Source organism: Cervus canadensis, chromosome 6, assembly GCF_019320065.1.
Source record: "Cervus canadensis isolate Bull #8, Minnesota chromosome 6, ASM1932006v1, whole genome shotgun sequence".
Classification (NCBI taxonomy): Eukaryota; Metazoa; Chordata; class Mammalia; order Artiodactyla; family Cervidae; genus Cervus; species Cervus canadensis.
Window position 1 is genome coordinate 27,706,118 of NC_057391.1, and position 25,781 is coordinate 27,731,898.

A 25,781-nucleotide genomic window follows, 5' to 3' on the forward strand; every position below is an offset into this window, starting at 1 on the left:
TTTTAGAACATAATCTTACAAAGAATGAAAAATGTATCACAGGCAACCCAAGAGATTTTGAACGATCATCCATAATCACCCCTCAACAGTCAACCCAAAACGGAACTCTTCTGCTGACCTGCCAGGTTATGTGTGAGGTAGGACTGAGAAGTAAGGAAGCTATGTTCCTGTGTGTAGTTTATGACACTGATCTCATTACTCAATGTTCATGTTAACAGACTCTTTGCTGCTCTACATTTGAAGAATTTCAGTTCTTATCATTTTACTTAGAAGCTAGATAGAAAAAAGAACGGATCAAGTCCAAATCTATTAAAAAGCAAACAGATCCTACAAGATGATTTTCCCAAGAAGGGGCTGAAATGTTAGCACTGTCCTCATTCTTCACTAAACTATGAGGAGCTGGCTGTACAGCTAATCTCATTTACAGTCAACTTAAAAGAATAAGAAAAACTGAACATTGTCCCAAAAGATAAAGTAAAGTTACCAAACTATTGAAGCAGTGGTCAAGAAAAAGCAATAAGACTGTCTGTTCGTGGAGTGAAAATTCACCATCAGTTTCAGCTAATGCTGCTTTCAAGATGCACTTGAAAAAGAATGGGAAGTGATCTGGCTTCTTCTTAAAAGTCTGAAAAGAGAAAGAATAAAAATTCATTTTGAAATGGCTTGCTCACCTCTTTTTCTCCTGTAAGTGAACACTGACAGACTTTTTAGGAGTCTATTAACCAAATGTAATAATTATAAAAAGATTACTTGCTTACTTATAATTCACTGTGGCAAGTCAAATATAGACTTCTGGCAGGGAAATGTGAGAGTTGCAGAAATTTTCAGCTAATAAAATTACGGCTTTGATGCCTTTATTTTTTCTTCAAGTATTAGGCTGGTAATTAGCTTAGGATTTGTTTTTTAATTAAAAATCTGAAGTGTTTTAATTCTTTTAATTTAAACAAAGAAACATCTTGAGCAAAAACTGAAGTCTTCATATTCTATTTAATCTTAAAGACACCCTTTCCTTTATATTATCTCTTTACTCTTAATATACAAGTAACTTTTTAAAGAGAAAAGGCAAATAATGTAAACATATTCAAGCTTCTCTGTGATCTACCTCCCCATCTCTGTTACCTCTTTTCTTTTATAGGCAAGTGCTCCAAATGTATGACCTACACCAGCTGTTTGCACTTACTTCTCTAAAACAAGTTTCCATGTACAGCACTCCCCCGAAGCTGTTATAGCTGCCAAGTCCTAAAGATGCTTACCATCCCTCAACTCCTTTTTGATGGGAAGGCTTCTCTTTGTCACTTTACAAGGCAGTGTCCCTGGGGATCTAGCCTCATTCTTCTTCTCCCTCTCCCATTACTTCAACTACCATACGCTAATGATTCTAAATACACATCTTCAGTCCAGATTTCTTCACTCCTTAGATTGCTTTGTCTACTACAATTTCATCTAGATATTCCAAAAGCAATTTAAACTCAGAAAGTCCAAAACTCAATTCAACAATTTTGTACCCGCCAAAGTATTCCTCAACCCTCTTCTACCTATCTTGGTAAGAGGCACCTCTCATCTTTTACATTCAGTTGCCCAAACCTGGAAAGTTACTGAAAATAATATCCCCTCCCTCAAGCTACTTCAATTATCAAATACAATCAATTTTACTTTCCAAATCAGTGTAACCTCTTCTCTTTATCTGTATCAACTCTAATCACCAAAGTGGTCTTTACAGCATGAAAACTGATGAAGTCATTCTCTGGTGTCCCTCTCCCTTCCTCTGGTGGTTCGAAGCAACTTTAAGAAACCTCTAAGATTTCTCAATAAGACAAGGCCCTTATACGATGGTAATAATGAATATTTGAGGGTCCATGGTTTTAATCTTAAAGAATGTTAACACCTTTTCATTTTGGTGACCATCCCCTCAAAAGAGATGGCAAGTATACACAGCTTTCCTTCATTTAAAGATGTATGATTGAGGGGAAGGAACTCTCTTGATGAGCTGACCATTTCATAATGGCCAAAGAAAACCTAGATTTTGGACCTTTGTTGGCTGATCAAGGCTCTGTTACAGTAGCTCAAAGAGAAAATGCCAATTATAAATTTCAAAAGAGAAAACAGATCCCAAATCAGATAAAGAGAAGACTGAAATTACAATATAAGCACCTGTCTTGACTTTAGACATACTACTTTACTCGGGTAAAACTATAAATACATACTCTCTGTTGTGAAACAAGGCACTGAAAAATATTATCTCATTGAACATTACCTATTTGAGCTCAGTTCAGTTCAATCTCTCAGTCATGTCTGACTCTTTGAGCTACTTAATATAAAATTTACTTTATTTGATGTAAAAGTCTTTATAATCCATGCCATTCTTTGTTTTAAGCACAAAGCAGAAAAATAATTTCACATTAATAATTTTTCAATTCACAACATATTAAAGAACTAGAACCAAAAGAAATGTCATTGAGTTGGCCGAAAAGTTTGTTTGGCCTTTCCATACCATCTTAGGGAAAACCTGAACAAGCGTTTTGGCCAACCCAATATTTTTCATACATCCATTCTTTTTCTCAATATTTACTTTATTTTTGGATAAAGTTCTGTTCTAAAAATATTATCAGTAAAAAAGCTACTTTGTAACACCTTAAGTGAGCACAGTAAAAAGCTATGAAGTAATTTAAATCTGTTACCTCCCAGGCAGGGACATTTTCTCTGAATTTTTCATTCACCATGCAGCAGATTGACATTAAATAGGCTTTGCTGGACACTTCTGGAGAATAATTCATCCAGAGGTAATTTTCAAGATACTGGCTGTGAAGAATAAAAAGGCATAGAATATTTCATTAGTTACTACCATATCATTATATCACTCCCCTGAAAAAGTCTAATTACTTACAACTTTTTGAAAATCTGTACTTACAGTCTGAGAGTCCTTCACAAATTAATCTATAATGTAGGTCAGTCCTACTATTGCAAAGATGAGTAGCAAATATGGCTCTGGAGAATGAGAGTCTTATACTTTCAAAGTAGGAACACATCAAAGATTACTGACACATATAATTATCACCATTAGAGCACTGGATAGTTCCTTATCTAAGGTGCTTCACAGAGTAAAAATCAAATTATCTGACAAATACCAGCTCTAAAATGATACGATGGACAGCTTCACAGACAAAAGTAACTGAGAAATTAACACAAACTCATGTCAGGACCAAATGATTTCTGAAAACTAAGACGAAGACTTACTCAAAAAGAGGATTTGTTACTTAATTTACAAGGCATTTAACGTAAGTCAGTTTTCAAGGTAACTTGCATTTTCTTTTCAAAACGCCAAAATTCTTATTTTAAGACTGGTGAAGACATTCTTAAACTAAGTAATTCTGATTTTCAAAACAAAACTTAACCATTTCTTGTTCAGAGTAGTTATAAACTTCAATTACTTGTTGTGGGCTGTAAAATCCTCTCAAGCACTAATGAAGAACACAGAACTTTTTTGTTTCTATTTTAAATTACTCCACATGTATAACTTTTCAATATAACTTTTCACTTACGTCTTCATGTATACACGCATGCATGCACACGTGCACACACACAGTTCTGCATTTCAGATTGCCCTATAACAGAATTTTTCTACTTCCTCTTAAGCTTCAAAGGTCTCTTCATGTTGATATTTCCATGGGTCTATCTTTAGGAATCATTCTTACTTAGTTTACAAGTGCCTAGGAAACTGGTAAATAGTATTTTATCCTAAATAACTGCCAAAAGGCTCCAAGTTATAGACTACTCTTTCATATAGTAAATGCATGAAACATCGTATTCTTTTTTTACAAGTTTAAATTCCTTTTCCCTAAATTATGCCCTTCAGAACTTTTGCTAGCAAGTCTGTTAGTATGAATCTGTCTGAAATCTGTTTATTTCATGCAGTTTAGCTGGTGACAGAATTCTTTCTTGGTCGATAGTTCTATTTTTCTATTTACTAGACTCATTCTACTATCTTTTCTATTATTGCAATTGCAAAGTCTACAATCAATCAATTTGTTCTTCCTCTGAGTAATCATTTTTCCTCTAGCAGATTTTAAGATTTTTGTCACTGTTGCTCTGTTCACAGATATACTTCCTGAATCTTACAGACTCATGTTTCAACTATAGAAAATTTTTAACCGTCATCTCTTCTAAATTGCCACTCCCTCATTTTCCCTAAATCTCTTCTGAAACTTCTAATGGACCTTCTCATTCTAGCCTCTATATCTCTTAATTGCCTTGTATGCTTTACATCTCGATTTCTCTTTTCTGTTATTTGCTAATTTTCTCAGCTCTAAATCCCCATTTACTAATTCCCTCTTTAGCTGTGTCTAATCTATTCAATTTAACCACTGAGTTTTTTAATTTTAATGACTTTTATTTTCATTTTCCCCCAAACCTGTCCATTTTTAGTATCTTGTTTCTTACACACATTCTATTTCTTCTTTTATACTCATAATAATTTTAAACATGATTTGACAGTATGTATATGACTTAATTACCTGTGGTTTTCTGAGGAGTATCTAATTCTGCTCCTTGTTGCTTCAACTAAATCTTGCTCTAATGTGCCCTGTAATTTGAGAGTCTGGACTCACATTCATCAAGGTGTTAGCTGTAGCATTTTTTTTGCAGTTTAGTTGGAATACATATCATTTCAGAGTATCTTTATATTTGATTCAGCCAGATGCCCCACAGATATCATTGGCTTGCCACAGTTTTTAACAGTAATATCATGGGTATTACCTGATTACACAGTGAACTCCAAACCTATTCTTTACATTTTTCAGATGAAGAATCTGAGAATATGAGAGTAAATGATCTGCCCAGGATGATGCACTTATCTCTGTGATAAACAGATGATACAGACCACACTCCAAACTATATCTCTTTAAACCAAACTTAAGGACTGTTCGCTAATTCCCTGATTCTATTTTGCCAACTGCAGCAAATGTAACCTATATAATAACATGTCCCTCTAATGAGTTTTCTCAAGATTCAGTTCACTCTCCTATACCTAGACACCTTCTCCATGCCATCTAACTTTCCACTCTAGCAAGAGACCATCAATCATCTCTACTACAAACGAGAATTATTGTGTCTGGAGGCTGGCACAGAGAAAATGGCATTTTCACCCAGAAATTACATAAAAGTTCCTGGAAGATAACAACCCACTTTTTCAGTTATTAAAAATCTTTCACTGTCATTGGCGCCTTAAATACGTTCTGCTTTCTCCTTTAGTTCTTGCAATTCTCTTGGTATCTGGTATTTGCCAGGACAATAGAATTCTGGTTTTATCCTAACTGTGTATCAGCATCCACTTGACTTTTATTGTTCTTCTTGAAAGATGGCATGGTATGATGAAAAAGTGTATTAATCTAAGGGTCATATGGATCCAATTTCTAGCCTAAGTGCTCTCTATAAAATAAGGAAGATCTCACTGGAACTATTATGAGGGTTAAATGAGATCAAGTATTTAATAACAATACAGTTCTTAAGATATAGCAGTCACTTCACTTACAAGTTAATTCATAGCTACAAACTTCAATTTTTCTCTGCAATAATAAGAAGAACACCTCAGCTCAGTTCAGATCAGTTCAGTTGCTCAGTCGTGTCTGACTCTCTACGACCCCATGGGGTGCAGCACACCAGACCTCCCTGTCCATCACCTACTCCCAGAGTTTACCCGAACTCATATCCATTGAGTTGGTGATGCCATCCAACCATCTCATCCTCTGTCGCCCCCTTCTTCTCCCACTTTCAATCTTTCCCAGCATCAGGGTCTTTTCAAATGAGTCAGTTCTTTTCATCAGGTGGCCAAAGTACTGGAGTTTTAGCTTCAGCATCAGTCCTTCGAATGAATATTCAGGACTGATTTCCTTTAGGATGAACTTGTTGGATCTCCTTGCAGTCCAAGGGACTCTCAAGAGTCTTCTCCAACACCACAGTTCAAAAGCATCAAATCTATAGTTACAGTCATTAATCAAATCTTTCTTTACAGTCCAACTCTCATATCCATACATGATTACTGGAAAAACCATAGCCTTCACTAGACGGACCTTTGTTGGGAAAGTAATGTCTCTGTTTTTTAATATGCTGTCTAGGTTGGTCATAACTTTTCTCCCAAAGAGTAAGCGTCTTTTAATTTCAGAGCTGCAGTCACCATCTGCAGTGATTTTGGAGCCCCCAAAAATAAAGTCTCTCACTATTTCCACTGTTTCTCCATCTATTTGCCATGAAGTGATGGGAATGGATGCCATGATCTTAGTGTTCTGAATGTTGAGCTTTAAGTCAGCTTTTTCACTCTCCTCTTTCACTTTCATCAAGAGTCTCTTTGGTTCCTCTTCACTTTCTGCCATAAGGGTGGTGTCATCTGCATATCTGAGGTTATTGAGATTTCTCCCGGCAGTCTTTTTGATTCTAGCTTGTGCTTCATCCAGTCCAGCATTTCTCATGAAGTACTCTGCATATAAGTTAAATAAGCAGGGTGAAAAAATACAGCCTTGACATACTCCTTTCCCGATTTGGAACAAGTCTGTTGTTCCATGTCCAGTTCTAACTGTTGCTTCCTGACCTGTGTACAGAGTTCTCGGGAGGCAGGTCAGGTGGTCTGGTATTCCTGTCTCTTGAAGAATTTTTCACAGTTTGTTGTGATCCACGCAGTCAAACGCTTTGGCATAGTCAATAAAGCAGAAGTAGATGTTTTTCTGGAACTCTCTTGCTTTTTCAATGACCCAACAGATGTTGGCAATTTGATCTCTGGTTCCTCTGCCTTTCCTAAATTCAACTTGAACATCTGGAAGTGCATGGTTCACGTACGGTTGAAGCCTGGCTTGGAGAATTTTTAGCATTACTTTGCTAGCTTAGCAATAATTTGCTAGCCTACTTTACTCACCTTAATTTTGAGGTGAGTGCAATTGTGCAGTAGTTTGAGCATTCTTTGGCATTGCCTTTCTTTGGGATTGGAATGAAAACTGACCTTTTCCAGTCCTGTGGCCACTGCTGAGTTTTCCAAATTTGCTGGCATATGAGTGCAGCACTTTCACAGCATCATCTTTTAGGATTTGAAGTAGCTCAACTGGAATTCCATCACCTCCACTAGCTTTGTTCGCAGTGATGCTTCCTAAGGCCCACTTGACTTCACATTCCAGGATGTCTGGCTCTATTTGAGTGATCACACCATTGTGATTATCTGGGTTGTGAAGACCTGTTTTGTGTAGTTCTCCTGTGTATTCTTGCCACCTCTTCTTAATATCTTCTGCTTCTGTTAAGCCCATACCGTTTCTGTCCTTTATTGAGCCCATCTTTGCCTGAAATGTTGCCTTGGTATCTCTAATTTTCTTGAAGAGATTGCTAGTCTTATGCCATTTTTGTGAGGATCAAATCAGTTTATGAAGGGAGTTGTTTTTCAGTCTCTTAAGTAATGTCTGACTCTGCAACCTTGGACTGCAGCACATCAGGCTTCCCTGTCTTTCACTATCCCCTGGAGTTACAGTCATTAAAACAGAGACATGCAGACTATACCTCAAGGGAGTGTGGAGAAATGGAAAAACCATGAGCTTTGGCATCAGACACTGGCATCTGAGCTCCACCAACTACTTAAATGCATTATCTTGAATAAATTACTTAACTGCTCTGATCTCAGTTTTTTTCTTCACTATATGGAAAGTATAATACTGACTTTTTGCAGGATTGCTATGATTGCTCGCTATATAAAATGTTTAACACTATGTCTAGCACAAGGTTCAATAAGTGACAAATACTACTATCATCAACAACAATCTTGGCTTTTACTTCCAGGTCTACTAGCCATACCTAGCTGTAATATAATCTAAATTATAATCTAAAAATTGCATATCCTCTTCTGCCTGAAATATCTGTAAATGGTTTAGGTCAGAACAAGGTTGGTCTGGTAATAGTAAATAAGCTTGGAAGGAAAAAAGTGGCTATAGAATGCATTCCAGTTTACTCCCACTGTAACTAGAGGAACCAAGTAAGCGTTCAGAAATTGCTCAGCACACCCTATCTTAATTAGTGAGAAACACTTCAAAATACAGTTACTCTAACAATGGAACAACAGCCTTGAAAACAAAAGATGTCGTACACGTATTCCAAAATAAGCCAAACACAAAAATATAAAACTTCAAAAGTCTATAGTAATTATTTTCTTACCAACTCACAGAAGTGTACAGAAAACCTAGTTAAAAGTTAAGTCATATTGTCATCTTTAACATCATCAAAGTAAAGTCTTTTAACTCACCTAAATTCCAAGAGCATTATCTTTCTGATGGCAAACCTAAAAATATAAAAGTCAATAGTAAAAATATTTAAATAGAGAATATAACATTTCTGAGTTACTAATACAGATGTATTCTGGAATCTTGTTTTAATACTGCCTCACATATCAGAATAATTACGTCCAATAAAACATTGAAGGAAGCAAATTTTGCTTTTATATATTTTTATTTTGTTCACTTTATTTATTTTTAAAGACTATCTAAGAAGAATTATATCTTATTCATATAACAAACACAATTAGCACCACGACATACAAGGATATAACACACAAACTAATAAGCCGAGTAGATTTAATCAAAACACAAGTTCTCATCAATATTCATAATATTGGATAACCAATATTATTGGATCACCATTGCCAAAAGCTAGTCTGCCTCAATTTCTTAAGCACTAATCTTCTTTCATTTAATAGTAATCAAATGGAAACGTTCTGCTGAAGTCAAGCCTGCCTTCCTATATAAAGGACACAAATGTGTATTACAGACATGTCATGTAGTCTTGATAATAAGTCTAAAATATTAGAAAATTGTAGAGGCAGTATCAGATATTTCTGTATACACTTTAAGAAACAGAAGTGTTTTATATGGATAAATGATCCTGCAGTTACGGGGTATCTGTGCAAAGATAAGTCTAAATGTCCACTAATGTAGCTTTATCATTTTGTATATTAGAAATAAAGTAGCCAGACCAGATCCATGCCACTGGATATAAGCTTCCAGCTTTGCAAATTAAACTTGCTGAGACAGGTAAAGAGCTTAACTAATGTTTTATATATATATAAAAGATATAAAAATGGGTCTAGAGATTAGACATGCCAGAAAATCTTTAAAGGATGAAAAGTTACAAGTAATAAAGACAAATATTACTTATACAAAGTTTGTTAAAAGGTTGACAAGGACTTGACATGAACTTCTGAGCTATCTACTCCAGATTGATTGTTAAACAGAAGATTAAAAAATCAAATAATATCTGTGAACAAAGGAAGCCAGCCACAAAAGAGTACATATTATGTGGTTCCTTTTTTTTTTAAGTTTAAAACCAAGCAAAATTAAACTACAGTATTCATGTTTGCATATTTACATATTTAAATGGTAAAGCAAAGGGGCATACAAGGGTATCTAGGATGCTGACAATGTTGGTGTGTTGTTTTTTTTTTAACCTCGGTGGTGGTAAAATTCATAAGGCTATACATTCCTGTACATTTTACGCAATATCTATTAATTTCATTGTAAAGAGGCTTAAACATTTTTAATGAAAAGAAATCTAAACACTGGCAAAAGTAAACTGCTCTATAAGTTATCCCTTTTTCTTCAGTATAAAAATCACTTAGATGGATTCATAATTGGATTAACAATTAAATCACAGTGTATGGGTTAAGAGAGTCCTAAAGAGCAAATGGACCCTGTCCTATTTAAGAACAAAGTACTGGATAAGAGCCAGAGAACAAGGATTTAATAACTGGAGCAGCCTCTTTATCTACCTATGGTAAAATATCTTGGGCTAGTTACTTAACCTCTCTGTACCTCAGTTTTCTCATCCATAAAAGGAAGGGAACAGTTAACGCGTCAGCTCACACGTGATACCCCTTAAGACAGGATGGCCTGATCATTCAATCTAAAGTAGCAGTCTTTGTCACTGTACCCTGATCCCACTTTAATTTATAGCACTCACAGCCTGCTGATGCTACATCTGCATGTTATCTGTCCACATAAGAATTAGATCATAAGCTTCATAAGTTAACCTGAGACTTCACCTGCCATGTTCACTCATGTACCCTTAGCACTAAAATGGTGGTTGGTGCTCAAAGTAGGCTCATCCGAGTCCTCTGTTCATAACTCTACACCTAGATACCAACTGCTTATTTACATCTATAAGGCTCTTTAGTAGCTAGAATTCAACATTTCTATACCCAATTCCACCACCAGCAACAGCAAAAGTCAGGAATGGCAGCTAATTACCTGACTACCTTGGCCAAAAACTTTGTGGAGTCATCCTTGATTCCTCCCTTCCCACACTCATCACATCCAGCCACCAACCATCTCTTCACTTCCCTCTCTCTCAAATTGGTAACTCCTCTGTATCTCAACTTCCCATGCTAATCCATGCCATTATTATCTTTAACCAGACTACAACAATATTCACCTAGCTAACTACCTGACTCTGGCCCCCTCCAACGGGGGCATTTTTCAAATACCACCATCAGGCTTCACTGGTTTCCTACTGCTCTTCAAATTTAAAACAAACAAACCTTAACATGGTCTTTGGTCCTGTTAGGACCAAAGGCTCTAGAATCAATCGGGCTCAAGAATCAATCATTAAAACAAAACAACTAGCCTCTTATTTTGACACTGTGTTTACAATATTTAGTAAAATTTACCTCCTAATTTCATGGAATACATGAAAAAAATAAAATCTGCCATTTTATAAGGTCTATGACATTCATAACATGAATGTTTCCATTTCATACTAAAACGGTTAGTCAATTACCTTTTAAAACACTGATTGGGCACATATGTCTACAGGCGCAAATATGGAAAAACGTCCAAGACGGTTTTAAAAAAATCACAGGGGTAGGGAACTGGAACACATGTATATATAAATAAAGACACTGAGGGTTAAGGGTCAGGGAAGAAGATTTACTGACACTTACCCCCTTCTGTGTGTTGTTCAAAATAATTTTTTATTACATATATAGCTTGTACAAAATATGTATTTCATTATTTGGTATTCAATTATCATGTACATTTACTTTCCTAATTTTTAAATAATCTTTTGAAAAGATATATCAGAAAATGGTAAGAAAATTAGTATTAACTGAACTGAAAATTTAAAATCTCCATGTTTAATCTTCCTCACATCCTTCAAAAACAAAATAAACCCTAAAGAACGTAATCTCTCTAATCTGAGTTAAAAATTACAAGGCAAAGAAATATCTTGACTCTTCAGCAGTTAGATGTAATTTTTCCAGCTACCATCTCCTTGATGACCAAATCAAGAAAGAAAAGAAAGTTCCAGGTTTATAATTACATTTAGTTTAGAAACTCAGATGAGATCCAAGTTAGAACCATCTAATTCCTATGTATAAAAATTAAACTCGTTCCTACCTTGATTTGACAATTTCTTTCTCATATATATCTTCAATCACCTGTTGTTAAAAATATAAAAATGTTTAATATCTCAAATAATTTTTTTCAGACTCTGAGAGTTTTCAGTTACTGAGATTACACAAAACAAGTTGCTTCGGAAAGTTATCAAATATTACTGCTAGTGAAAGAATACTTCAGAGATACTTTTTATAATCCCATTATATTCCTCAAAATGTAAAATAACAAGAAAGCAAAGGAGTAGAAAAAATAAATATGTCTACATAAAAATAATCATAGAAATAATTATTAAAATGATGTATTTATTTCATTTCTAGGGAAAACAGGATAATTTTTAAAACATAGTTTTAACAAAGTATACTAAATGTTACCAGGCTTCATCTCAGAGTTTTAACAATGTTTTCAAAAATCAGAAAGCAAAGTGAAAGCACAAAAAGACAAGAGAAACAAACGCCAATCGTTACATTCCGTTTTCCAGATGCATGACAAAACCTCAGATTTCCATTACTTGGGTTAGCGGACATTACTTGGGTTAGCGGGGGTAAGATGGTATGATCCCTAAGAATTCAGGTTCCGGAGTTGGAAGCCTGATTCAAAGCAGTCACCTTCACTGCTGATGGCGACAACCTCTCCAAGTGCATGACTGCTACTGACGCTGCTTCCCAGAATACAAAAAGGATCTAATTATACTAGTAAGTACCCCATGGGTTTGCTAAAAGACAACACACATAAAGAACTCAGCCCAGGTCCTTGCACATGGTGAGCCTTTAATAACAGTTAACAGTAGCAGAAGTAACAGTAGTGCTAGTGACAGAGTAGTTTAAAATAGTTAAAACTATGAAGTGCTTTAACATGGTATAATATAATTTTATGGTAACTATGATATCTTTTAATTGCTCAGAGTACACATGTCAAATAAATGTTTGTGGGTGGTAAAGGCAGGAAGACAATGAGGCAAGCAAATCTTGAATTTATATGAAATTTCTGTTTTCTTCTGCTTTTTATCAAAATCTAACTTATTAAAAAATAATAAAATGAAGGGTATAATCATCTTTAAATACCAAGTTAAAATAAAATTTTTCTAAACAGGCATACATAGCTTTATCTAGAATTATCTCTAGTATTAACTAAAACGATCTAAATGATTAAAATTTAATCTCTAAAAATCTTGATCTAATTAGGTTCAACTCAATCTAGTAGCGTCATCAAGATAATTTTGTTATCAATGAAAAATGACTCTAGGAACTCCCAGACCCAACATATACAAGCATAAACATGTCCAAACAACATAAAGTAAGATAAAGCAACTGGCCAATAATTAAGAGTAACTAATGTATGTCAAGTTTAATATCTTCCTAATGAATAAAATGGGATTGCTGGCAAAACAAATATATTTATAGATAAAACATTTAAGCTCAAATAATAAGAAATTTGGGGTTCAGTTTTACTAAGAGTGCCTAAAGTACCACAATTTGATTTATAATAGCAAAGCTTTATGTCAGTCTTTACTACATGTTAAGTGGCATGCAATATGTCAGCTCTATTTCATGTAAGGACCTCTTTTCAAGAAACTATTTCAGTAAGAATTAATCTTACGTTTAGGCTTTTTCCTTTTCAATTATTCTAAACTGTGTCACATGAATCCTAAGTCCATTCTATACACTAAACAAGTCACCCCTCTTCCACCATTATTGCAGATCTTTATTGCAGTTCAACAACCAGAAAACAATAGATTCTATCCTAGGTGAACTGTCAAAAAAAACTGTAGGAAAACTGCTGTATATTTACAAAGATATTCATTACATGGTCATCTAATAATGAGAAATCAAAAACAATCTAAGAATCTATGAACAGGAAAATCCACACACGCTTTTTAAAAAGCTTAAAGGAAAGAAAACGATTGATAATAGAGGTGATCACTGAGTAATGATCTTTTATTCCCCTATGTGTAGCCTCTGTATTTTTCAAATTTTCTCTTATGAGTAATCATTAGTTTAGAAAACCATTCATTTTAACTTTTAAAGAAAGTGAAAAGCTTTCGATGAATCAGCTCTTGAAGAAGAGACACAAAGAGCATACTTATTTGAAAAGGATGCTTCAAATCAAAAGTACTTACCTTTATATCAAAGGGGGACTTTTTCTTGATATGGGGTGCCCAATATTTACATGCTAACTGCAAAAGTAAACAGTATAAATAGTAAGTCATATATTCATACCACTGTAGAGCTAAAACACCAAGATCATTCAGTAACAAGCACTCCTGACACAGGGACACGTTGGATAAGAGTCATTTACTTACTAAGGGGACTACATGGGCTTGCAGACCAGTTAGCATCTTTGGCCACAATCTACTGAATGTCAGTAATGCCCTGCATGGCACCCTGCTACTGTGATTTTAAAAACAAAACAAAACATACTTTTCTAATTACCCCTAGGGGAAAGTTAATAACCACAGTCAAACATCTTCAGCATAGAACTAAGGAAACCCAGGTTTAGAAAAATTAAATGAGCTGCCCACAGTAAAATGTTAACAAGTGAGCCAGTACTAAACACCAGATTCAAAGTCCTCAGGAATGCTGATCTGCAAAACAATAAATCTTTAAGTGATTAGCGCACACTCAGGAGGGCTTCCCTGGTGGCTCAGTGGTAAAGAATCGGCCTGCCAATGCAGGAGTCAGTCAGTTTAGCCGCTTAGTCATGTCCAACTCTTTGCTAACACAAGGACTGCAGCACACCAGGCCTCCGTGTCCATCACCAACTCCTGGAGCTTGCTCAAACTCATGTCCATCAAGTCAGTGATACCATCCAATCATCTCATCCTCTGTTGTCCCCTTCTCCTCCTGCCGTCAATCTTTCCCAGCATCAGGGTCTTTTCTAATAAGTCTCCAATGCAGGAGACTAGGTTTCAATCCTTTCGTCAGGAAGATCCCCTAGAGAAGGAAATGGCAACCCACTCCAGTATTCTTGCCTGGAAAATCCCATGGACAGAGGAACCTGGCGGGCTCAGTCCACTGGGTCACAAAAGAGTTGGACATAACAATAACAGTAGTCTATTAAGTGGATAGCATTATGTCTCAAAAGAAACAATGTACATACTTTAAGAATACTTTATTGCTAAAAAAATGCTTATCATTAAAAAAGTGAGGTCACAGAATTCAGATCTCTGATCTTCTTTATAACTAAGATTTAACGTCTACACCTCATTCACTCAATAATCATTAGAAAGCACCTTCTCTGGTCAGGTGCCCCAGGTGCCCAGAAATCATGGAGGAGGGGCAGGGAAATGGTACTGTGCCTACATACTCTCTGTCCCCATCTCTACCATCTTTCCTTTCACAAGTTCGCTCTCCTGGCTTCTTTACATACACACCATAAGGCATCTGCACTTGCTTCTCCCAGACTGTTTCCCTGCTCTTCCCCAACCGGACTCCTTTTTTGGCATTCAGGTCTTAGGTCAAAATCACCTCAGAGAGGACTTCCCGACTGCTTTCATACACTCCACCTGCTCTGTCACAATGCCGTTTCATTTTCCTGATAGCAATAATCACTGTTTGAAACTACCCTGTTCATTTACTGACTCATCTCTAAACTGTAAGCTCCCTGAGTCGAGGAAACTAATAACTTCTACCAAAAATTTCAAGTATATGTGAAAAGAGGGTTCTAATCTAGTCTGGAGCTATGACAAACCTAAACAGCATATTAAAAAGCAGAGACATCACTTTGCTGACAAAGGTCCATATAGTCAAAGCTATGATTTTTCCAGCAGTCATGTATAGAAGTGAGAGTTGAGACTATAAAGAAGGCTGAGAGCCTAAAAACTGTTGCTTTTGAATTGTGGTCCTGGAGAAGACTCTTGAGATCCCTTGGACAGCAAGGAGATCCAACCAGTCAATCCTAAAGGAAATCAATCTTGAATATTCACTGGAAGGACTGATGCTGAAGCTGAAGCTCCAATACTTTGACTACCTGATGGGAAGAGCTGATTCATTGGAAGACTCTAATGAGTCTTCCAAAGACTGAAGGCAGGAGGAGAAGGCGTAACAAGAGGATGAGATGGTTGGATGGCATCAGCGACTCACTGGACATGAATTCAAGCAAAGGGAGGTAGGGAAGGACAGGGAAGCCTAGTGTGCTTCAGTTCATGGGGTTGCAAAGAGTTGGACACAACTTAGCGACTGAACAACCATAACAATCTAGTCTAAGTTGTCCGCAAAAACCTCTCCAAATTAATGTAGACTGATGACAATGAATTAACCATATAAGAAAATGGTGGGGGGGGGGGGGCGGAGAGGATTAGGATTCTAAGTAGAGGGAACAATGTTGAAAGGCCAGGAGGTGGAAGATAACACAGCACAATTAAGTGCAGTTCAGTATGGCTAAAACACAATTAGAAAAGGGGAAATAACAGACAAAACTGGATATAAGCACAGGCTAGATTATAAAACACGGGATGATTCCAGTCATTATCCTAAGGGCAATTAGGACTCATTAGAAATTGTAAGAAGATAAGTGAGGTGATCAGATCTGTACTTGGGTAAAATAACTCTGACAGCAATATGAAAAATGAACTTGAGGAGAGCAAGTGGAAAGACACGAACACAGGTTAGGATACCTAGGTCCAGGAAGAAAACCATGGAAACCTGGCTTAGGGCACAGAAAGCAGACAGATTTAAGAGACACTTAGAATGTAGCAAAGTGCAGGCTAGAAAAAGAAGGACTCAAAGTGACTCCTATGCTTCTGCCTTGGCAAATCTGCTGAGACAGGGAATAGAGAAGAAAGAAGTTGGTGAGTAGTAAGTTCTACTTTGAGCTACTTGCACTGTTAGTCAATACCCCAAACAACAAATAAGGATTAGGAATGTTGCTAAGAGCTACCGGGATTGTATTTCCCTGTTCAAAGCCAACAGCGGTTCACAATAAAACACAGTAACGGGTTCTAGAGGAACACTCACACATTAGCATCGGAGACTGCTCTTCCTAGACGCATTTATTTGGAGCAAGTCTCTTGTCTGATTCTCATCACTCCGCTCAAAGATCGAGGTTACTCTAAGGAGAAGAATAAGCCTATCCCTCCTTCAACCCTCATTTCAGCATCACCTCTGCTACGAAATCTTGCCAGTCTCAGGTAGACTGGGGTGTTCCTTCTGCGAATTCATCGCTCCAGAGACAAACTCTAGCATGAAAGCGTTCTTTTCATGTTTCTGTATCCCCTGGAATGTGAACTCCTCAGGGCAGAGCCTCTTTAACCACGGTTTCCCCAAGAGCTAGTACGGTAGCTGGCACACAGCACTTACACTTCAGTAAAAAGACCTGAGTTAATGAATTGATGAACAAATTCTTCCTGGGTGCTCCCTCCCCGAGGAAAATTCCACCCCCTGGCCTCACAGCCTCAGAGTCCTCATCCCTTCACACACGCCAGACTCGCCCTAGCCCACCTGGGTCACGAACTCCGCGTTGATCTGGGACACCGTAGGGGCCACGATTTTCTTGGGCTGAGCAGGGGCCGTCATGGCAGCACTCTCTCCGCTCCAGTGGAAAAGAAAGGACCGCTCCGAGCAGCGGTGAATCCGATGAACCTCCCCTAAGAGGCGAGTGCAGCTGCCTGATTCCGAGATGCAAAAATTCGGCGGGGCTGAAGACCCTCAGGGTTTACAGTCTCACTGGGAACGCGTACCGCAGCTTGTACATTCTTCGGGAAGCGGAACACAACAAGGCCGGAAGTGCATGCGAAGTGGCGGCTCTGAGCTAGAGAAGCAAAAGAGCTTCGGCCTCTCCCGCTTCTGCCCCCTAGTGGGAAACCGACAGAAAAACACCAGCGAGACTGGATTGATGTCTCAGCGGCCTGATAGACGGTGTTGGTGGAGGTTTTGTTGTTAGCGTTGGGGAGGAAGAGGGAGACTTGGGATTTCTTTAAACCCTAAAAAAAAAAAAAAAAAAAAAAAGTAGTAGTGAAAAAAAATTAGACCGGGAGGCAAGGCTTGATTTTAACGTTTTAAACCGATTCATGGAAATATAAATTAGTCTATAATGAACTGCACATATTTTGTGTGAAATTTGATCTTTTTTTCATAGGCACACATCTGTGAAGCCATTACCAAAGTCATAATAATAAGCATATCCAGTGTCCCTAAAAGTTTCCTACTCCTTTGCGATCCACTCGTATCCCTCTTCTACCCATCCATTCGCACTGATCTTTTTGTCACTATGCATGCTAAGTCACTTCAGTCATGTCCAACTCTTTGCGACCCCATGGACTGCAGCCCACCAGGCTCCTCTGTCCATGGGATTTCCCAGGCAAGAATACTGGAGTGGGTTGCCATTTCCTTCTCCAGGGGATCTTCCCGACCCAGGGATCAAACCTGTGTCTCAGCATCACCTGCACTGGCAGGTAGATTGTTTACCACTGAGCAACCTCGAAAGCCCCTCTGTCACTAAATAAAAAGGTATATACTATATTATTTCATTTTTGTAAAATCCTATTAAAAGTATATTAACCTACAGATTAATATATAATGTATATTAATGTATGTTAATCTACAGTCTAATCTATTAATCTAAAGTATATTAATCTACAGATTAATATACTTTTAATAAGATTTTACAAATATGAAATAATATAGTATGTACATTTTTCTTTCTTTTTTTTCACTCAACATAATGATTTTTATTATTTATTTATCTTACTGGCTGAGCTGGGTCTTTGTTGCTGTGCTTGGGCTTTCTCTAGTTGTGGTAAGCAGAGGCTATTTTTTTGCAGTGCACAGGCTTCTCTTTGTAGAAGCTTCTCTTGTTTCAGAGCGCAGACTCTAAGCACACGAGCTTCAGTAGTTGTAGTGTCTGGGCTCAGTAGTTGTGACTGGAAAGCCCTAGAGTATGGGATCAGTAGTTGTGGTGCGTAGGTTTAGCTTCTCCAGAGCACGGGGAATCTCCCCGGACCAGGAATTGAACCAGTGGCCCCTGAATTGTCAACTGGATTCTCATCCACCGTACCACCAGGGAAGCCCAACATAATGATCTTGAGGTTCATCCATGTTGATGCATGTATTAATAGTTCATTCCTTTTTATTGCTGAGTACTAGTCTATTTTATGGACATAGCACTGTTTGTTAACCTACACATCTATGGATGAGCATTTCAATTGTTTCCAGTTCTTGACTGTTCCAAATAATGCACTAAGAGCATACTTAATGTTGACATGTGTTTCCCTTTCTCAAGTAAATACATAGGAGTGAAATAGTTGGGTCATATGATAGGTGTATGCTTAAGTTTTTAAGAAACTGCCTATTTTCTTAAGTAATTGTACTATTTATATTCACAACAGCAGTGTATGAGAGTTCCAATTCCACTTCTTTCTCATCCACAGTTGGTATAGTCTTTTTAATTTTTGCCATTTTAATAGTTATGTGGCATATCTCATTGTAACTTTAATTTGTATTACCCTAATGACTAATGATGTTGAGTGTCCCTGTGCTTCTTTGCCATTCATGATTGTGGAATCCTCTATTCAAATTGTTTGCCCAATTTTTAATCGAATTGCTAGTTTTATCTTATCATTGAGTTTGAATGCATACTTCTACCGCTAACAAATCCATTTAAAAATTAAACATGTGTCTCTAGTAAACCTTGCCTGGATTACCATAGGCAAGAAACTGGTAACACAGTTGCCTCTAGGGAGGAAGTACTGGGGGAGGGAAGAACAGGAGCAAGGGAAGTCTTATTTTACATTTTTCACCCTTTTGAAACATTTGAATTTTGTAATATCTATAGCCTTGTTTGAAAATAAACAGTTGTGAAGGAAAAACAAAAGTGTCTGTAAATATGAAAATTAAATATGGAGTCCTTTTCTTCTCCTAATTTATATGGTACAAAGTTTGTTTTTAGAACTAAAGATGATTTGCATGATCATAATTTTAAATGCAACAGATTTTGAATACATAAAGTATCTAATTACACTTTAATTACAAATAAAGTCTATAAAACAAAAGGTAAAATAAGATTTTCTGAAAAGCTTTTATGATGAGAGTTGAAAGGTAGATAAGATTTTGACAATCAAAAACATCATGAAGGGACCTCAACACATTAGAAGGCAAACTCATTCCAAGAGTGAATGAAAGGCTCTAAATGAAAATAGAGATTTACAGATAATATAAGAGCTTGTAATGATGACTCCATTCATTTCTTTAAATATTCAGTAAACATTTGAGAATGTACCAACATTAGATACTGTTTTATTTATAAAACATAAAATCATGCCTTCTCTTGGTTTCCAGAAACATGTATTGCTAACAACACTTTAACTCAATGGTTCACAAAGTGTAGTTTCAATAAAGCAATAACATAACTTGTTTAAGTGCAAATTTTCAGGCCCAGCCCCAAATACTGAATCAGAAACTCTGAGGGTGCAGCTCATCAATCTCGCTTTTAACAAGCCCTCTAGAGGTTCCAGTGCACACTAAAGTCTGAAAACGACTAATCAACAGGGACAATTAACATAGTTAAGAACAAAAAGCAGTGGGATCCCTGGAAATGGAGTGCTAGGGTAAACCAAAAGAGGAAGAAGTGTTTAAGCTTAAACTTCAGAGAATGAATAGAAGTTAGTCAATACAGATGTAAAATATTACATGTTCCATGTTGTTTAATAACACCATTGTACCACTTTTCTTTTTCAGTTTAGTTCTCCTTTTTCCTCTAATAGAATTCTGTTTCTCTAATGGAATAGTGCTAATAGAATTCCAGCAGTTAGTCCTGAAATTCTAACCCCTCCTACCTGACAATAAGAGAAACCTCAACAAGAAAGGAATTAGTGTGTCCTTTCACCACTTCTGAAGAGCAGCTCTCTGCATGAAACAGTCCTAGCCAACATCACTTCTAATAAAGGATTCTTAAGAGACAGGCAGACTTCAAACATGGTGCTATCCCCTTAAAAAAGTGTTCAATTATCATCGGTTATCTTACATAGTGTAAATTGAAATCTGATTTCTGCACATTAAACTTTAGTTTCCTTGCATAATGATGGAATAAAAACAAATTAAACCTGGCTCAAATAAATCTCTACTTTGAATAGAGTATGAAAGTTTGTATCTAATTTAAATTCATATTATGTAGGTAAGGTCAGTTCAGTCAGTTCAGTCACTCAGTTATGTCTGACTCTTTGCGACCCCATGGACTGCAGCACGCCAGGCCTCCCTGTCCATCATCAAATCCCAGAGTTTACCCAAACTCATGTCCGTTGAGTTGGTGATGCCATCCAACCATCTTATGCTCTGTTGTCCCCTTCTCCCCCCGCCTTTAACCTTTCCCATCATCAGGGTCTTTGAGGTCAGGTCAAATGAGTCAGCTCTTCACATCAGGTGGCCAAAGTATTGGAGTTTCAGCTTCAGCATCGGTCCTTGCAGTGAACACTCAGGACTGATCTCCTTTAGGATGGACTGGTTGGATCTCCTTGCAGTCCGAGGGACTCTCAAGAGTCTTCTCCAATGCCACAGTTCAAAAGCATCAATTCTTTGGCTCTCAGCTTTCTTTACAGTCCAACTCTCACATCCATACATGACTACTGGAAAAACCATAGCTCTGACTAGATGGACTTTTGTTGGCAAAGTAATGTCTCTGCATTTTAATATGCCTTCTAGGTTGGTCATAGCTTTTCTTCCAAGGAGCAGGTGTCTTTTAATTTCAGGGCTGCAGTCACCATCTGCAGTGATTTTGGAGCCCCCAAAAATAACATCTGCCACTGTTTCCTCATCTATTTGCCATGAAGTGATGCGACTGGATACCACGAACTTAGTTTTCTGAATGTTGAGCTTTAAGCCAACTTTTTCACTCTCCTCTTTCACTTTAATTAAGAGGCTCTTTAGTTCTTCACTTTCTGCAATAAGGGTAGTGTCATCTACATATCTGAGGTTGTTGATATTTCTCCTGGAAATCTTGATTCCAGGTTGTGTGTGCTCCACCCAGCCCAGTGTTTCTCATGATGTACTCTGCATATAAGTTAAATAAGCAGGGTGACAATATACAGCCTTGACGTACTCCTTTTCTATTTGGAACCAGTCTGTTGTTCCATGTCCATTTTTAACTGTTGCTTCCTGACTTGCATATAGATTTCTCAAGAGGCAGGTCAGTGGTCTGGTATTCCCATCTCTTTCAGAATTTTCCACAGTTTGTTGAGAGCCACACAATCAAATGCTTTGGCATAGTCACAAAAGCAGAAGTAAATGTTTTTCTGGAACTCTCTTGCTTTTTTGATGTTGGCAATTTGATCTCTGGTTCCTCTGGCTTTTCTAAAACCATCTTGAACATCTGGAAGCTCACAGTTCATGTATTGTTGAAGGCTTGGAGAATTTGGAGCATTACTTTACTAGAGTGTGAGATGAGTGCAATTGTGCGGTAGTTTGAGCATTCTTTGGCATTGCCTTTCTTTGGGATTGGAATGAAAACTGATCTTTTCCAGTCCTTTGGCCACTGCTGAGTTTTCCACATTTGCTGGCATGTTGAGTGCAGCACTTTCACAGCATCATCTTTCAGGATTTGAAATAGCTCAAATGGAATTCCATCACCTCCATTAGCTTTGTTCGTACTGATGCTTCCTAAGGCCCACTTGACTTCACATTCCAGGATGTCTGGCTCTAGGTGAGTGATCACACCATTGTGATTATCTGGGTTGTGAACATCTTTTTTGTACAGTTCTTCGGTGTATTCTTGCCACCTCTTCTTAATATCTTCTGCTTCTGTTAGGTCCATACAATTTCTGTCCTTTATTGAGCCCATCTTTGCATGAAATGTTCCCTAGGTAGCTCTCACTTTCTTGAAGATATCTCTAGTCTTTCCCATTCTATTGTTTTCCTCTATTTCTTTGCACTGATCGCTGAGGAAGGCTTTCTTATCTCTCCTTGCTATTCTTTGGAACTTTGCATTCAAATGGGTTTATTTTTCCTTTCCTCTTTTGCTTCTCTTCTTTTCACAGCTATTTGAAGTCCTCCTCAGACAGCCATTTTGCTCTTTTGCGTTTCTTTTTCTTGGGGATGGTCTTGATCCCTGTCTCCTGTACAATGTTATGAACCTCTGTCCATAGTTCATCAGGCGCTCTGTCTATCAGATCTAGTCCCTTGAATCTATTTCTCACTTCCATTGTATAATCGTAAGGGATTTGATTTAGGTCATAACTGCATGGTCTAGTGATGTTCCCTACTTTCTTCATTTAAGTCTGAATTTGGCAATAAGGAGTTCATGATCTGAGCCACAGTCAGATCCCGGTCTTGTTTTTGCTGACTGTATAGAGCTTCTCCATCTTTGACTGCAAAGAATATAATCAATCTGATTTCAGTGTTGACCATCTGGTGATATCCATGTGTAGAGTCTTCTCTTCTGTTGTTGGAAAAGGGTGTTTGCTATGACCAGTGCATTCTCTTGGCAAAACTCTATCAGCCTTTGCCCTGCTTCATTCCATACTCCAAGGCCAAATTTGCCTGTTACTCCAGGTGTTTCTTGACTTCCTACTTTTGCATTCCAGTCCCCTATAATGAAAAGAACATCTTTTTTGGGTGTTAGTTCTAAAAGGTCCTGTAGGTCTTCATAGAACTGTTCAACTTCAGCTTCTTCAGCATTACTGGTGGGGGCATAGGCTTGGATTACCATGATATTGAATGGTTTGCCTTGGAAATGAACAGAGATCATTCTGTCATTTTTGAGATTGAATCCAAGTACTGCATTTTGGACTCTTGTTGACTATGATGGCTACTCCATTTCTTCTAAGGGATTCTTGCCCACAGTAGTAGATACAATGGTCATCTGAGTCAAATTCACCCATTCCAGTCCATTTTAGTTCGCTGATTCCTAAAATGTCAACGTTCACACTTGTCATCTCCTGTTTGACCACTTTCAGTTTGCCTTGATTCATGAATCAAGGTTGACCTAACATTCCAGGTTCCTATGCAATATTGCTCTTTACCGCATCTGACTTAACTTCCATCACCAGTCACATCCACAACTGGGTGTTGTTTTTGCTTTGGCTCCGTCTCTTCACTCTTTCTGGAGTTATTTCTCCACAGATCGCCAGTATCACATTGGGCACCTTCCGACCTGGAAACTTCATCTTTCAGTGTCCTCTCTTTTTGCCTTTTCATACTGTTCATGGGGTTCTCAAGGCAAGAATACGGAGGTGGCTTGCCATTCCCTTCTCCAGCAGACCACACCCTGTCAGAAGTGTCCACCATGACCAGGCCGTCCTGGGTGGCCCTACACAGTGTGGCTCATAGTTTCACTGAGTTAGAAGGCTGTGGTCCATGTGGTTAGAGTGGTTAGTTTCTGTGATTGTAGTTTCAGTCTGTCTGCCCTCTGATGCCCTCTCTCGGTGCCTACCGTCTTAGTGGGGTTTCTGTGACCTTGGACGTGGGGTATCTCCTCAGCTGCCTGCCGCTCCAGCGCCGCGCAGCCACCGCTCTTATGTAGGTAAGATGGAATCAGGAGTAACAAGAATATGTATTGGAGGAAATGACTTTGTTCCTTCAGTACAAATCTGGAGAGGGAGGCCAGTGAGGAGGATAAATGAACAAGATATCATGTGACATGGAAGGGAGTTAACATATCCTTTTGCAAGTGCTAAGAAGCTGTCAAAGAAACTTATTATGAAGAAGGAAGCAAACAATGAACTATGTTAGAAAGTTCAGTGGAAAAGGCAGATTGGAATGGGCCCAGGAGTGTTTGCCTATCAGTACCTTGTTTCTATTCTATATGATCTTCCCTTTTAAAAAAAAGTCCAAACTGTACAATTTCAAATGTAAAAATATTCTGAAATTTGAATTTTTCAAGAATCTTCATCTTTCCCTCCACATACATTTTCTCCTAATAGGCCCCGTGTGTGTGCTCAGTCACAGATGTGACCCCATGCACAGTAGCCTGCCAGGCTCCTCTGTCCATGGAAGCTTCCAGGGAAGGATACTGGAGTGGGTTGTCATTTACTACTCCAGGGGATCTTCCCAACCCAGGGCTCAAATCCATGTCTTTTACATTTCCTGCATTGGCAGGCAGATTCTTTACCACCGTGCCACCAGGGAAGCTCCTCATAGGCCCTATGGCAGTACAAAACAATAATTCCACTAACTCAGTCAAACTATCTCAGTAAATAATCATGCTACAGCCTGCTCCTGTCTAAATGAAAAATTCTTCTACTTTTGTTTAAAGATATTTAAAACTTTATTTTTTTCAGAAAACTGAAGTAATTGATTCAACAATAATAACAGTTGGAGCATGCAGCAAATCATTTAACATCTAATGTTTAATCTTCTTATCATGATGTAGACAGTTTATTTTCATCCCTATAAAGTTCCCACAAGAGGAGTGTAGTGATAATAAATGTATTTAATTAAAGGTACTTCAAATAGCACTACAGTACATCTTTGACAAAATTTTTACAATATTCCAACTTTCAATATGAAACAGCTTAAAAAGGCGTGGGCAAAAAAAAAAAATGTATAGTAGTATCATCTGGGCAAACAAAATCTAATAATCACACAAACACAACACTGTTAGGATTCTCTGTTAGGGCTGGGAAAGGAGTATATAAATCATTAAGTTCAAATAAAATTACATAAATAGCTTAGGAAAATCCCCAAATAGATAATTTCAGACATATTAAAGAAAAAACCTTGAACTTTTATTCTTGGAAAAGATGAACTAGTTGTCCTTTGCTTTTACCTAACAGAAATGTTCTTGTGTAAAGTAAATTCTATAAACCAGCATCTTACTTGCACTTGAGGAACATATCTCAAGAATAAAGAAATTACTCTTTAAAACATGACTCTCCTGTATGTTTGTAAATTGTTGGGATTTTATCTGTACTGTTGTTTAACCTCTTGTGAATCAAACCCAGGTTTCTCAAAATTCACTTGTAAAAAGCAGCAGACCAACTTTTTCTCCCCACCCCACAGAGAGTTCTTACAGTGGGATGTAAAATTGTTCACTTGTCTATTTTAATAGAGGGCCTGTCACCAAGTATATCTGAATATGTTAGGATAAATACCCACCCATTCTTTTCACCTTAGAAAGATTATGGCTATTTTATCTTATTACTAGGAAATGTCATTCTTAAGGATTTTTAGATTAGCTTCATGGCAAATAGATATGGAAACAGTGACAGACTTTATTTTGGGTGGGGGGGGGGTGGATTCCAAAATCACTGCAAATGGTGACTGCAGCCCTGAAATTAAAAGATGCTTGCTCCTTGGAAGAAAAACTATGACCAACCTAGATAGTGTATTAAAAAGCAGACATTACTTTGCCAACAAAAGTCCAACTAGTCAGAGCTACAGCTTTTCCAGTAGTCATGTACAGATGTGAGAGTTGGACTATAAAGAAAGCTGAGTGCTGAAGAATTGATGC

General features: G+C 37.5%; 1 protein-coding gene across 1 annotated transcript in view; it reads right to left on the bottom strand.

Moving 5' to 3' along the window:
* AQR (aquarius intron-binding spliceosomal factor) overlaps nt 1-17,132 on the bottom strand; it is a 78,789-nt gene extending 61,657 nt beyond the window's left edge. The window contains exons 1-6 of the mRNA XM_043471403.1: nt 16,844-17,132; nt 13,525-13,581; nt 11,409-11,449; nt 8,267-8,302; nt 2,679-2,799; nt 485-625 (exon numbers count right to left, since the gene is read on the bottom strand). Coding sequence (XP_043327338.1) covers nt 485-625; nt 2,679-2,799; nt 8,267-8,302; nt 11,409-11,449; nt 13,525-13,581; nt 16,844-16,918 — 471 coding nt within the window. The 5' untranslated portion in view covers nt 16,919-17,132. The remainder of the gene's footprint in view (nt 1-484; nt 626-2,678; nt 2,800-8,266; nt 8,303-11,408; nt 11,450-13,524; nt 13,582-16,843) is intronic.
* Between the last annotated feature and the right edge of the window lie 8,649 nt (nt 17,133-25,781).